Below are 14665 nucleotides of genomic sequence, written 5' to 3'. Positions count from 1 at the left end.
ATAATTTCTATTAGTACTTATCCATCATCTCTCAAAAGTTTATAATTTATTATCCAACTGAAATTAATCGAATTATACAAATTCGTACCATCATTCTTTTCTATAAAATTTTAAATTTGTGTAATTTTCAACTCATGAGTCATGAGCACTTTTAATGCTAAATTTCAGGCGGACATAAAACAAATTAAAGATATAATCAAAATTCAGTAACAAAATCAGAACGAATATTTAAATTATTGAAAACTCTTGAATAAACCAAATATTTGTATATGGTTAACTTTTAAAAATATATATATATGTTGCCCACTATCTGAAACGAAATTGAACAACAAAATTTAAATAATAATAAAAAAAAAAATTCTGAAATTGAGTTTGGAGTCGGAGCTCCGACCTCCGTTCGGAACTCCCTCCGAACTCCAGTCGGAGCTCTGATCGGAGGTCGGAGCTCCGACCTCCGATCGGAATCGGACTTCGACTACGTTCGGAGTCGGAGTCGGAGGGGAATTTTGGCTCCGACCCCGATCGGTGTCGGAGGTCGGAAATGACAACTCCGACTCCGTCGGAGTCGGAGCCCACCCCTAGACAGAACCTTAAATTTGGCAAAATATCCAAAATCCCCTTTTCAATTAGTGGTATTTTATGCAAGCAAATCTTCAGCATCCAGAAGCGTTTCAGATTTTGCAATTGATCAACATAAAATACATAAAAAAAGAAAATTAGTATACACCTTAATAAGTGTTAATGGTTCAGGAAGAAATCATTGTAAATATTTTCCAAAAGCTGCGAATTATTTGGCAGTACTTCACGTAGAGCAACTGTTTTTGTGCTCGTGAATGAATCATAGGGCAATGAATAAGAAGAGAATGTTCGTTCCACAGCGTAAAATGGAATGAGATATTTAAAATAATTTATAAATAATAATAAAATAGTTTGAATTAAGATATTTTATAAAAAAATTTAATATTATTTTTATTTTGAATTTTTTATAATATTTTGTTTAAAATTTTGAAAAATTGGTCAGTTTGGATTCTAAATTCATCTTAATTCATTTTATCTAATCATTATAACTTTATCAAATTTCAACATAAAATATAATAAACAATTTAACTTTTTCAAATCTCAAAATAAAAATAATATTCAAATAATATTTTATTCAACTTTCAACTTTCATCTCAACTCAACTCAACTCAACTCAACTCAGTTCAACATCCAAACGCAGAGTATTTGATTAGATGAAAAAGTTAAAAATTTAAAAATTTAAACTTTAAAAGTCTGTGTCTTAATAGTATTTAGATGTTAAGACTGATGAGATTAATTGAAACTATCTGTAAAACCTAACGGGGCCTAAAAGACTAAACATATCAGTCTGGCTTTCTCCAGCATAAACTCTGTTACGGAAGCATAGAAAAGTCTGGCTTTAATATCTACTCCCAGAAAGTGAAACCACAAGTAAAATGTAAACCTGTCCTTGCATGCTTGCGACCTGGACGGTTAATGAAGACATTGTCATTGTTAATTGGTAATTGAGGTTAGCCGAGAAATTTCTTGGCAGCCAACCTGCCAAAGTGCAGTACGACTGAGACCTATTTTCTTTCATTTTTAGTAAGACATGTACAGTGAATATAGAGATTCAGCTTTATCCTCTGAGTTAGGTATCTTTGGAAGAGTACTACTACTATCTAACTCTATATAACTGCATATAACACTGTCTCTAATGCTCTAGAAATCATTAAAAAAAAATGACAAAAATAAGATTTACAGAAATTCTCAGAGCAATCACTTTCACCTCCAAGCTGAAGAGGTCGCCATACACCTGTTCCTCCAACGTAGGTAGAGGGCTCCATCCTTCTCCATGATACTATAGTTCTCATTATAGAGCTTTAGTAGATCCACGACAGCATTAGTCACCGAGGAACTCAATGTTAGTGGAGTAAATTCCGCCATTTTAAGTCTTGCATTCCACTTTCCCAGCATTTCGTGCCGCTCCACTCTCTCAGTATCCTCGCAAGCTATCATGTTTACTATGTCACGGGCCACACAGTTCTCTTCTGCACGAATCCGTTGCTTGTCATCTCTCGGGAGGCGAGCCGCATCGATTGATTCAAACATGGCTGTATAATATTCCATTGTCTCCTTGAACCTTAGAGGAAATGGGGAAGTGTTGGTGTTGGATTCTTGCTCAATAAGAGTCATAACCTTGGGGGACAAACTTTTGACCAGCCTCAATAGTCTGTCCCTATGATTCTGTGTGCTCACACTCTCGTCTGGCATGTGGTGCAACACGTATGGGAAATTAACAGCCAGGGCCTCCCCAGGTTGAACCCTTAGATTTTCTCGCTCAACCTCGCAACCAGACATGGCAGCAGCATGAAACTCAAATGGTACATGGCGTGACTTGGCAAACTCCAACAGCTTCTGCCCTACGATATGAAGTCCTCCACCTCGAGCATGAGCTGATTGGGAATCATCAACACCTGTGATGCGGACAGGGGGAGGCCCTCCAGGCCGCCGTGCAAGAGAATGAATGAGTGACATCCACTGAGTACCCTGTGCAATTTGGAAATCAATGATGTGGATTCTGGGTTCATTTTCCATAACTTCCTCAATGACAACATTTGCAGATATGTAAGCAAATTTCCAGTAGGGGCAAATATCATAAAGGATAGACATGTACGACATTAGTTCTGAGCTTGTTGGTTCACACCTCAGGGATTTGTAGATTACAGTCCCTGAACGTTTTAACCTTGCTCTAAGTCCTTCCAACATGTAAGCACTCAAGCGTTGGACAGGATCCCCAGAGATCGATACCCTCTTCTCCAACACTTCCATTAGAGCATCTGCCAATGACACATCATTATCGGATACCGCTTCTGCACAGTATTCGAGCACCTCTCTCAGGTCTAACCTAGAGATCTTTTCAACCAATTGATTCCAATCCCACCTTGACATGGAAGTGAATTGGTGGATCCCACTATTGACAGAGTTATAGCAGCTGTCGGCAATATCTGGTCCAGAACCCAACAAAAGAATTTCAACTTCCCTGATTTTGTGCCTAAAGTCATAACCATTATCAGCAACAGAAGAACCACTTACGGGCGATCCATGGTTGTTGTTGGGAGAATGATGTGGATCTGACAGGTATGACTGAGAAACTTGGGAGGAAAAGGGATTTATATTAGACAAGCAGCTAGTGACAGAAGGGGAATCACAGACAGCGTAACAAGCAGTTGATGGGGATGATTCCAGAGTGAAGAATTGTTCCTTAGATGGTTCAACCGAAACACTTGTTCCTTGGTTGCCAATATTGGGGCGCATATTGTTTTCTAAAATCTGGAAATGAGACAAGCAATGGGGATCTTGCAAAGGCTGGTGGTACAACCCTTGCAAGTTGGCTGACCTATGGTGTTCCTGAGATGTTTGCATCTACAGATAATGATAGACTGACTTAGCCAAGAAATAAACACAAAATTGCTGGTGGCACTAAAAGCGCTCCCTGAACTTTGATATTTCAACTATCTGTCGAAACATGACATAAAACTTTACAGCAAATCTTGATAAACAGTTGGGCACACAGCAAATAAACAGCTAGATGATTTGTTTGTCAGGAACAGCCACAAAATTCTTTTGCTATCAGCAAGAAAAATTTTACACCAACATAATCTGCCAAGAAAGGAAAAAGATTAAACATGATCACTACATCAATGTTGAAGGAAAAAAGAACCAATAAAGGCATTCAACGAGCAATGATACTGAACAGAAAATTATAAAACCTGAAATCAACCAACTATTGTGGTGTAAACAAGTCATAAAAAAACAACTAGAATCCATGAACACCATTGGCAATGATTCAAGATACAGATGGTAAAAGATGGAAGTTTCATTGTTTTTAAAATATCAAACAGATTAACAAAGATGCACTACCCAGAAAGTGCCAAAGTGGAAGGAAAAGGTCAGGTTCATTGAACTTTGTAATTGCTGTCCATATCAAAGATGTTAACGGTACTATTATGGACATCCTATTTGTGTTACCAAAGAGTCTTAATACAGACTCAAATGCAATAGCCAGGTGCTTTGCTAAGATATAAACAATGCAACACATAGGTCTCTTTCATAAATCTGAACCTTTAATAGGTAAAATATATTGCAAAAATGGATCTTGTTTGCAGTCACTCGAATTAGACTAGCATGTACAATCAATGCAAATGCAACTCAAAGGACGGTTATGGAGACCACAAATCTTAAATAAATTAAGAATTTAAAAGCACAACATTGAACATCAACTTTAAGTTGATCAAGAGCGATACCATGTCCCAAGCCCTAGTACCTCTTCTCAGACTTGTTATGGCAAAGATCCTCTTCAACTAAATTATGCCTCGGGTAGAAATTGGGACAGCTATGAGTCCATTGCAATTGGGTCATATGAGTGGCCTGATATATACATGCTCTTGCACCATGAGATCTTGGCTCTTAATCGCTAGTTCTAGGTCTATATTTGCCCTGGTTCAGGACGTCCCTAAACTTGTGAGAATAATTGAGCCAAGCCCTTCCTAGGAGTTTAAGCCACCATTCGTGGTCATGGTTATTGGATAATATTGGTAGCAGGATGTTGACACTTTTGCTTCCAACCTTGACAAAAAATTAACATGGCAACTTCTATGATAATGCCTTCACCTTGTTTCTTTTCTCTTCTTTCGACTTTTTTGGTGGATAGTCATATACTCGCAAGGAGTCGTTAAGAGCAACTAAAACATTTGCTCAGGTGGAATATCTATACAAAGAACTTAGAAACTAGTTTCTGAGCAAAGGACTAAATGACACTGCCTAATTAAATATTAGAAAACTACTTTCATTCTTCCTTACCCTTCAAAGTTCAAACCATAGTCAGTAGTTTCCAACATATCATGCAGAGTACTAAAAAGAAATTTGTGCAGATCCAGCACAAATGTAACCACTTTTTTTTTTTGATAAATGTAACCACTTTTACAACACAATATAATAAGGTCCTGCGGGTGCCAATCCCTAGATCATAAACATAAACATCGCCTAAAACGTATATGTTCTACACCAACTTCAGAAACTTAGCAAGTTGAGAAACAATAGAATCCACGATTCTAATTAGACATACTCAATTTACCCCCCTGTCAGATGGATGTTAACGAAGAATCTTTCCTTTTTCAGTAAACAATGACAATGAATTGTGTGTCGGTGACTTCAAGCATTTACTGTAAAGGAATAAAATAGATTCTCTATAGCAATATTAATCTACGTCAATTCTCCATATTACGAAAAAGTCACTTTAGAAGTAAAAAGTTACCCGGATAGAGAGAGAACTACAGATGAATTTAGTTGAAAAAAAGAGAGAAAAAACTACCTCAAATGACAAAGAAAGTATGCCCAATCTAAGATGTAGGAAAAATAATCGATATCCAACTTCATAACAAATCAGATTTGTAAAATCACTCGAATTTTTCGTTAAGAACTAAAACAATCTCAAAGCAATCACAAACTCCTCAAAAAACCAAGCATGCTTTTCACACGAAGCTTGGAATTCCATCATAACATGTAATATGCATTCTTGAATAGTCATCATGAGAATTGCAATAAAGGAATTAAATTTTCAAACCTCAACCATTAAAAAAAAAAAAGAAAACAAAGAAGGGTGATAAAAATGCAAATTCCACTTTTAGACGCCAAAGTAGAACTCAACCTAACAGAAAACGAAAGAGAAAATCCCACCTTACATAAATTCAAACAAAAATTTATATAACCATATTATGAAAATTCAATTAAAACAGAACCCAGAGCTCTAAATCAATCCAAAGAAGAGAAAAATAATAACCCACGTCCACAAAGACCCAAAATGACACAGACAAATCTGTCGCCGCACAACAATACTCAAAAAACAAAACTTCAACGAACAACCCGAAAACCCATACAGAAGCCAACACTACCATGATATGATAATCACAAATAAACAAGTATATATAGTAATTCTGCACACCTGAGACATCAATCACAAACTCTCAAGCCGAGACCTTTTCGCTTTGTCTCTGAAAGATGAGATTCTCCGGTCAATACCACAGAATGAGCTCGTTCTTTCGCCTCGTGTAGGAATGCATCTGGGGCGTTTGTGTGGATGTTTATAGAAACATATATACAACAATTGTCCTCAACTTCTCCACTAATGACAATATTGCCACTTTAGGGGGATGATGATGACGACGACGATGACGTGGTTTGAATTTTGGCAATGTCGTAAGCAACCGAGGCAAGTGTCCTTTTGTTAATTCACAACTTGCAGCGATTTTATACGGCTGAACATTATTCATATGCTTGGCCCAAGTTGACTACAGTGCTTTGTAGACTTAAATAGAAGCTACGATTGATTAGAGATAATGAGCACATAGTCTTTAATTATATATATAGTCGTGAAGTGTGTAAGTACTGTGTAAATTTTTTGAAAAAAATAGAATTTATTATTAAAAAATTAATTTTTTATATGAATATCGTATTTATTCACTTATTTCAAAAAAATTATGCGACGCTTACACACTCTCCGATTACAAATATTATTTCTCTTAATTAATATAAGAGTGAGTAAATTAATTATGTATTTATGAAGATTTAAATCATTATTAAAAATAAATCATATTGTATAATTAAGGTATCTATTTGACGAGAACTATGATTTGATTTAAAATGAAACTGTCATTCAATACATATAATATTATGTGTAAAATTATACATATATATATATAACACTATTTATAACCCATTTGATGCCACTCATTTTCCTTTTTGGGGGTGAATTGTCATCTCATCAATTTTATATAGATAAAAACATTTATATTTATAATCCTAATTAGTCAAATAAATTTAAAAATTACTTGAGCTTTAATGGACTGATTAAAACATGATGACAAGGCCTACTTTCATTTTAATTAGTGTCAAATATATGTATATATATATATATTATATACACATATTTTTACTAAAAATTTGTAGTCCCCCGGTAACCCGGTTATGGGAAAAAAAGATGGGTCTGTTTGAGTAACGTTTCTGTGTGCTAGAGTGAAATTGCAATAACGTAAATAAATGAAGAGATCAAGGGCATTTTCATATCCACTCTCTCTCTCACCCTCCCTCGGAGTCTCGGATGCTCCCATTCCGCGAAGCCGCCAACAGTTATAAAAATGGAAAAAAAAAAGAAAAGAAAAAAAAGAAGTAGTTTGGCTTACTTGTAAATCCACTTGGTATGGGAGGAATCAGGCGGTACAAGGACCAGGACTGGTCACGTGAGCCCTTGGAAGTACTTTCCCTCGCGGTTCGTACCAGACATTACAGGACCGGACCCACCACAACGAGGGCTGCATTAAATACTGTTCAGTAGAAACGCGCCACGTACTCATCCGTAATCCAATTTTCGGATTGGAGTATGAGTTGAGTGGAGATTGGGATAAGAAATTTGTGAATTATATGAAATGATGGATTGGAGTAACGTTAGATAGAGTTAGTAACGTTAGATAGAGTTGCAGATGTGTGAGTGATGGATAATTTTTTTTGAAAATGGTGAGATTTATTATTAAAAATTAATTTTTTTATATGAGTTTAATATTATTATAAATATTATTTTTAATGATTTAAGTTAAGATGTTTTATAAAATTAAAAAAAAAAAAGAAAAAATTAAATAAAAATATTATAAAATTTAAATATTATTGTAATATAATTTTTTGATATAATTTTTGTTATTTTTTATATTTTGTTTGAAATTTTAGAAAAGTTACAATGCTTTAATAATGATTAGATAAAAAAATTAAAAATTAAGAAGTTATGATATTTAAATATTAAGATAAGATAAGATAAGATGAGACCATCTTACAATCTAAACGGGCCTAAGAATAATGCCATGCATATAATGTGAAATTTTTGTACAGACCGGTTAAAAGAAAAGAAAATTCAATCATAAAAAAATACTTTTTTTATATAAAAATTTTATATTTTAAATATAAAAATTTTATGTACAATCATTTTTTATATTATTTGTACACTCCACTAATATAATTAATTTTGTTGTTTATTTTTAATATAAAATAATTATTTTAATAAATCACATTAATAAAATATATATAAAAAAAAATACCCACAACAATAACGTGCATTAAATAGGACTACCTGCATTTTTAGATGATATGCTTTATTTGCAAACAATAGGACAACCTTCCTACCTACCGACCTTAATAGATAGAGTTGACTCAATGGGTGTAATCAAGGTTTAGTTTAGGTGAGACCCTATGGAAAAGTTCTTTTAACACTTAATCGGTCTATTAATATGGCGTGCAATATTGGTCATGTTGTGGCTAGATTTTGATTTTTAATTTCCTAATTTTGTATTAGATTTGTGTCATATTCGTGTGTTATGACAATAATCGTTAGCTCTAAATGTCATGTATCATATTTGAATTGAGTTAAGTCGAATTTAGATCGTATAATTCATGATAATATCATCTATTGAATTATACATGTTAAACTCTCAATCCTAACAAATTAATTTCATGTCGAGTTCACATATTTATGCGAAAGATTGACAGCACTAATGGACTTTGGCAAAGAATAATCCCAAAAAATGTGTAAAATAAGGGATATTTTGCAATAAAAGATTTTTCAAAACTCTCTTAAAATTCTTATACTCCCAATCCAAACTAATTTTAAAAAAGGTAGTACTACAAGGAAGCCTTACACCACACACATCTACCTAATCAATATGTGATTTATCATTTTTTTCAAAAGTCTCTTAAAATTCTTATACTCCCAATCCAATCTAATTTTAAAAAAGGTAGAACTACAAGGAAGCCTTACACCACACATTTTCGTCTAACCAACATGTGACTTGTTATTTTTATTATTTTATTTAAACACACACATATTTAAGTATTAAGACGGAAAGAAAAAATGATAAATCACACATTGATTAGGTAGAGGTGTGTGGTGTAAGACTTCTAGATAAAATTTCTCTTTGAGAAAAAATATTATTCATCAAAATATCTCACCTCAATTTCTTCAACAAACAAAACAAAAAAATAGTTAAGCTTGCACATATTTTAGATAGATCACATCATTTTGTCAAAATTTCAACAAATCCAAAAGAAAGAATTGCATATGCAACAAATTCAAACATATGTAATAGTCAACGCAACAAAATCAAAGAATTACACATGCAAGATGACAAACTTCTTTAACTGTTATTCAAATGAACAAAAAAAAGAAAAAGAAAAAAAAGAAAGAAACGTTGAAATTGTTAGGAAGGTGTCATTGTATTATTGACAATGACACCATCACCATAGTCGTAGCACCTAATAATCAGGCAAAATTCCACATCTCCCATTTTGGGAGTTTGTGGTTGAATGCATGACCATCTTTATACATATAATATATATATATATATACATTTAAATATTATTGTCATGGTTAATGGTGTCATCATCATCCCTTCCAAGGAGTTACCCACTAGAACAGAGTCAAGTGAGATCTGAGAATGACGTTGACGAGGAATTTAAAGAAAGAAGTTCTTCCTCTATACTATACTTTAAAGAAAGAGTACCTTCTTGGCCCACTTTTTTTCTTTTTTCTTTTTTTTGCCCTTTTTTTTTTATCTTCAATGTCTGAGGCTATCAGCATCAGATGAAGCCTATGTGTCATCCTTATCTGTCAAGCCTAGAGTTCTGTACCACTTTTGTGCTTTGCTTGGGATTAGGAGTGAAAAGAAAAGGCACAAGATATGTTTCAAAATATGATTTTTTTAATATTAATTTAATTAAAATATAATTATTATTAATATTAAATTAATAAAATTATAAAATATGATATAAATAAATTAAATAAAAAATTATTAATTAAATAATATTTTATTATTATATAGAGAGTTAATGACTAATTCAATGTAGAGATTAAATTTAAATAGAATAAATAAATATAAAAAAATGTGATATTAATTAAATTTTAAAAATAAATTTAATCAATCTAATAAGAATGCTCTAACCCGTGGATTTTATTCTCTTTGATGTTTTTTTACAAGCATAGGTTTTTTACACTTATTTTTGGGAGTAGCCCTGCCTGTGAATCTCGTTTTTATCGAACTTCTTGCTAATGACAACCTGTTCCAAAAATACAAAATATATAAAATAATAATAATTTTGTCTCTGAACTTCTGAAGTGTTTGTAACATTTGCATATGACAGGAGAATCCAAAAAAAACAAAAAAATAAAGGAACAAAAAAGATTAATTTAAAGATTCAAAAAAATATATAATTAAGCACAAAGCTCCTATTATGGAGCTGTAACGTGGGTCGGCAGGTTTGGGGTCTAAGATAAAATATAAAATTCTCATCTCATCTCATTTTATTATTATACTTTTTTCAAATCTCCATATAAAATATAATAAACAATTCAACTTTTTTAAATTTCAATACACATTTTTCAAATTCTAAAACAATTGTAGTGCTTCTTGTGTTCCTTACTTCTACGTCAAATGTTAAAAAATAATAGCATTTTGGTGTAGCCTTCCCATACACAGGGTTGCTTAGTTGTTTATTGTCTCATGCATCATTGAAATTCTTTATAGTCTCAGTCACAAAATTTTCAATCTTAGGAATAAAGGTCTCATGCACAATTTTGTTTCTTAAAAATCAAATATTGTCCATTGAAGTGATGGCAAAGATTTGGAACAGCTGTTTTTAAGAAGTGGAGATGCTAAGGGAGTTTGTGGGGTTGAGAATGCATTTTATCTAGTTTATGATCCCTCTAGAGGCAAAGCAAGAGATGTATAGGGGCCATGGAGATTGTCTCTACAAAACTCTTGAAAAAGTACAATTTAGAAACAAATGATTTAGAGTTTCTTATTCAGAATCACAAATTGGGCAGTTTAACTGATCATCATTCAATGGGATGCATCTTTTTCAACAAGGATCTTATGGGAAGAATATTGTTCATGATTTTCTAAGTGAGCATCTTAAGCCTATCTTGGATTTTGAGTTTCCATATTTTCCTCCAAGTTTTTGGACTGATGGTGGTTAGATGATGATCAGAGAACAAGTTTAGAGCAGCATGAACAAACTTAACCAAAAACTTACATGAAGCATGTTGGGTCCAAATCACATTATCCCTTCTCGAATGGTAGTTATACTAGGCTAGAGGAATTTTTAAGATATCATTGACAGTGTCCTGATGGAAGAGTGTTTGGAGTAGAAGGACATTCAATCTTCCGAGTTCTTCTAGAGTCAACTCAGAAACCAAAAGCTCAGGATCTTTATAAATGGATTCAGTTTGAGGGGTGGGGAGGAAAGTACTTAGATTAGGGATCCAAGGGTCTCTCCACACTCTGGTATTGGTTCCATTGTTAATCTAGTGACATATGCTTCTTTTTATAAGGTCTCTTTGTTTTAGAATTATTTTCCAAATCCAAGAATCAGACACTTTGGAGATGTTTCAAGGAAAGAGAGGATTTTTAGGTATTTATGCTCAAGAACTATTTTTCAAATGGAATTACTCCCATTTATCATCTGCCAACTTGGCTTGCAAAGGAGGGCTTTATTAAAATTTGATGTCAACCTTAACCCCTGGCCTCCTATAGACTTTGGTTGGCAGATTGATTTCCAAGATTTTGGTGTGAAATTGTGTGACTTATTTGGATTGAAGCCCACAAAAAATTCTTAAAGGATCTGTCAATGTTTTTTTGAAACTGATTGTGGGATCCATATGGTTGACATGAGATAAGAGGGTATGGCACTTGCAACAAATCTAATCAAGGTAGTTCTACCCGCTTGAGAAAGGAGTTTTGCTTTCCACCCAACAAGCTTTTGAGTGTCCTTTTCCTGAACTTCATTAAAATAAGTATTTTTTGAGGTGGTGAGTGTCAAAGGAATTCCTAGATATTTTATTCTGGAATTGGCAGATTTGAACCCCAACAAATCTTTGATGTTTCTTTTTTCTTGCGGGAGAATGTGTTGGCTAAATTAAATGGAAGATTTTCTAGTGTGGACTTTCTAACCAGACCAGTTTGAGTATTTTTCAATGCATCTTTGCAAAGCTTGTGCATTTTGTATGGTGGCTTTGCCAAACAAAATTAGGTCATCAGCAAAGAGTGAGTAAGATTAGGGCCAGTTCTGCTGATGTTTACACCATTAACGAGACCATGTCTTTCTTATCTAGCAATGAGTCTAGAGAGTACTTCAGTGCCCATGATAAACAAGAAGGGTGACAGTGGTTCACCCTGTCTCAAACCTCTTGAGGGAAGGAATAAGCATGTGAGAGCTCCATTGATGATGATTGAGAAGCTGATAGTAAAGATGCATTCATTTATCCAATCGGTCCAAGTAGAATGAAATCCTAAACAGACGAGAATTTTAATGAAAAAATCTCATTCCATGAAATCAAAAACATTTTCCATATCAGTTTTGTTAGCCATTAGGTGGTGGAAAACCTCTTGAGCAATAATGGTATTCTCTTGAATCACCCTACCAGAAACAAAGGCTGTTTGGTGAGGTGAAATGATCTTGGGAAGAATTGCTTTGAGTTTGTTTGCTAGAATTTTCGAGATGATTTTGTAGCAAACATCTGAGAGACTGATGGGTCTGAATTTTTGGATAGCGTTTGGATTGCTAGTCTTTGGGATAAAGGATAGGTGGGTGCGATTCATTTCATTTAAAAGTTTCCCATGAGTGAAAAAGTTCCTTATAGCAGCAATCACTTTCTCTTTAACAATGTTCTAGAAATGCTTGTAGAACAATCAAGTGATACCATCTGGACTAGGGGCTTTAGAATTGGGGGTTTTCCTAACAGTATTTGAGATTTTCTCTTCACTTGGGATCTCACAAAAAATCTGATTATCAGTGTCAGAGATTTTTTTGAGGAAATAATTCATCAAGCTCATTGGAGAATGTAGGGTTAGTGGTGGTGTAAATGTTCTTGAAATGGTCCAGGAATCTGTTTTGAATCTTAGTTGTGTCCAAGGTCCACTGATTGTTGCCTATTTTCAGACTCTCAATTGAGTTTTTTTTTCCTTTTCATGGTGGCAGTCATGTGGAAGAATTTTGTGTTGATGTCTGTGGTGGTAAGCCATTGGAGTCTGGATTTCTAGCGCCAAATGATCTCTTCCATTTTTAATTGCTCATTTAAGTTACCTTTTAACTCATCTTCCAACAGAATGGACTGTCTAGTGGGATTTTTAGATTGCATGAGATTGAGAGATTGGGTTATGTTTTTTATTGAAGTCTGGATGTGTCCAAATTAATTTTTGTTCCAAGTTTTTAAAGCTTTTTTTACCTCTTTTAATTTTTTTGTTAGCATGAATCCAGGTGTTTCTTGGAACTCAGAGTTCCAGACTTTTTGGATGACTAGTTGGCTTGTTAGATCCCTTATCCAAAATTTCTCAAATTTGAAGCTTGAATTGTTTTTTCTGCTGCCCATGGTGTCTAAGAGTATAGGAGCATGGTCAGAAACATACATAGGTAGGTTTTGGATAGTAACATTTTGAAAAAGTAAAGTCCAAGAGTGATTTGCAATGCCTCTATCTAATATTTCCCTGATGTTTTTCAAGCCATGCTTGTTATTAGACCAAGTGAATTTTGGTCCAGAGAATCCCATATCAACCATCCCATTATCCTCCCTAAACTTTTTGAGCCCACTATGGGAAGAAGTGTTTGCATAAGGTTTCCCACCAAATTTGTCAGACTTACCTAGGATAGCATTAAAATCTCCAATACCTAGGATTGGACCTGGAAAGTTATTGAAAATATTGTGCATGTTGTCCCAAAATTTCCATTTCAAATTGTTTTGTGCAGGACAGTAAACTAAACTAATTAGCCAAGAATTATGAGAAGGACTCAAGCACACCAAACATGCTATTATATTAACATCCACATAGATAAGTTCAACATCAAGATCATTCTTCTACATCAACAAAAGCCCACCCCATTTTCCTACTGGTAGCATATTAACATATTTTACAAAACCAAGTCTATTAACAATATCCATAGTATTTACATTTGCCAAAAGTGTCTTTGTTAAGAAGATTGCATCAGGTTGATGTATCCTGATGTTTGCCCTTAAATTTCTAAATGCACGAGGTCGGGCAATGCCTCTGCAGTTCCAGGAAATGATCCTAATTTCTACTTTGGTGGGAGTTTTTTCTCTGCCACATCAGCTTCATCATCATTTGAAAATAACTGAAAGTTTTTTGGTTGAGAAATAATACCAGATTTTGAAATCTTCATTTTTTGGTAAGGGGAATATCGAGGCTTCATGATACACCTAATCAGAGTCTCTGTCCTTTTGTTCACTTTCTGTTGAAACAGCTTTACAATAGGCATTTCTTCCTTTGTTTTATTGTTGCCTATCTCCTATTCTTTGGTTTCCCATCCTCCCAGCTCTCGACAAATGTGACCTGGCTTGAGTCTCCTTGTTCTTCTATAAGCAAGTTGGCACATTTCTTGGATGAATCTCTTGTGACTGGACTAGTGTCTGTTTGTCCCAGAAGCCATTATACTCAGTTGTTCCTTTTTTTTTTTAGGATTTAGAGATGGTGGGCTTTGCTTGCTTGGAAAGGTTAACTCTATGTGTTTTGGTCTTATTGCTAAACATGCTCGCCCTAATGGGTTAACCAAAAGAGAA

The 14665-nt window shown here is 34.0% G+C and overlaps 1 protein-coding gene across 1 annotated transcript; it reads right to left on the bottom strand.

Annotated features, from left to right (window-relative positions):
* Window positions 1-1541: 1541 nt before the first annotated feature.
* Window positions 1542-6106, bottom strand: LOC108993395 (scarecrow-like protein 13). Its single transcript, XM_018968295.1, has 2 exons — window positions 6002-6106; window positions 1542-3660 (listed from the first exon to the last, which is right to left on the bottom strand). Exon 2 carries the CDS (start codon window positions 3421-3423, stop codon window positions 1783-1785), a length of 1641 nt encoding a protein of 546 aa, XP_018823840.1. The 5' UTR covers window positions 3424-3660; window positions 6002-6106; the 3' UTR covers window positions 1542-1782.
* Window positions 6107-14665: the final 8559 nt, after the last annotated feature.

Source organism: Juglans regia, chromosome 4, assembly GCF_001411555.2.
Source record: "Juglans regia cultivar Chandler chromosome 4, Walnut 2.0, whole genome shotgun sequence".
Lineage (NCBI taxonomy): Eukaryota > Viridiplantae > Streptophyta > Magnoliopsida > Fagales > Juglandaceae > Juglans > Juglans regia.
The sequence above is the reverse complement of the archived record's forward strand: the minus strand, read 5'-3'. Positions and strand labels throughout refer to the sequence as shown.

What these genes read in the sequence shown, in the direction of transcription:
- LOC108993395 (XM_018968295.1), bottom strand. Translation starts at nt 3,423, where the DNA reads ATGCAAACATCTCAGGAACACCATAGGTCAGCCAACTTGCAAGGGTTG.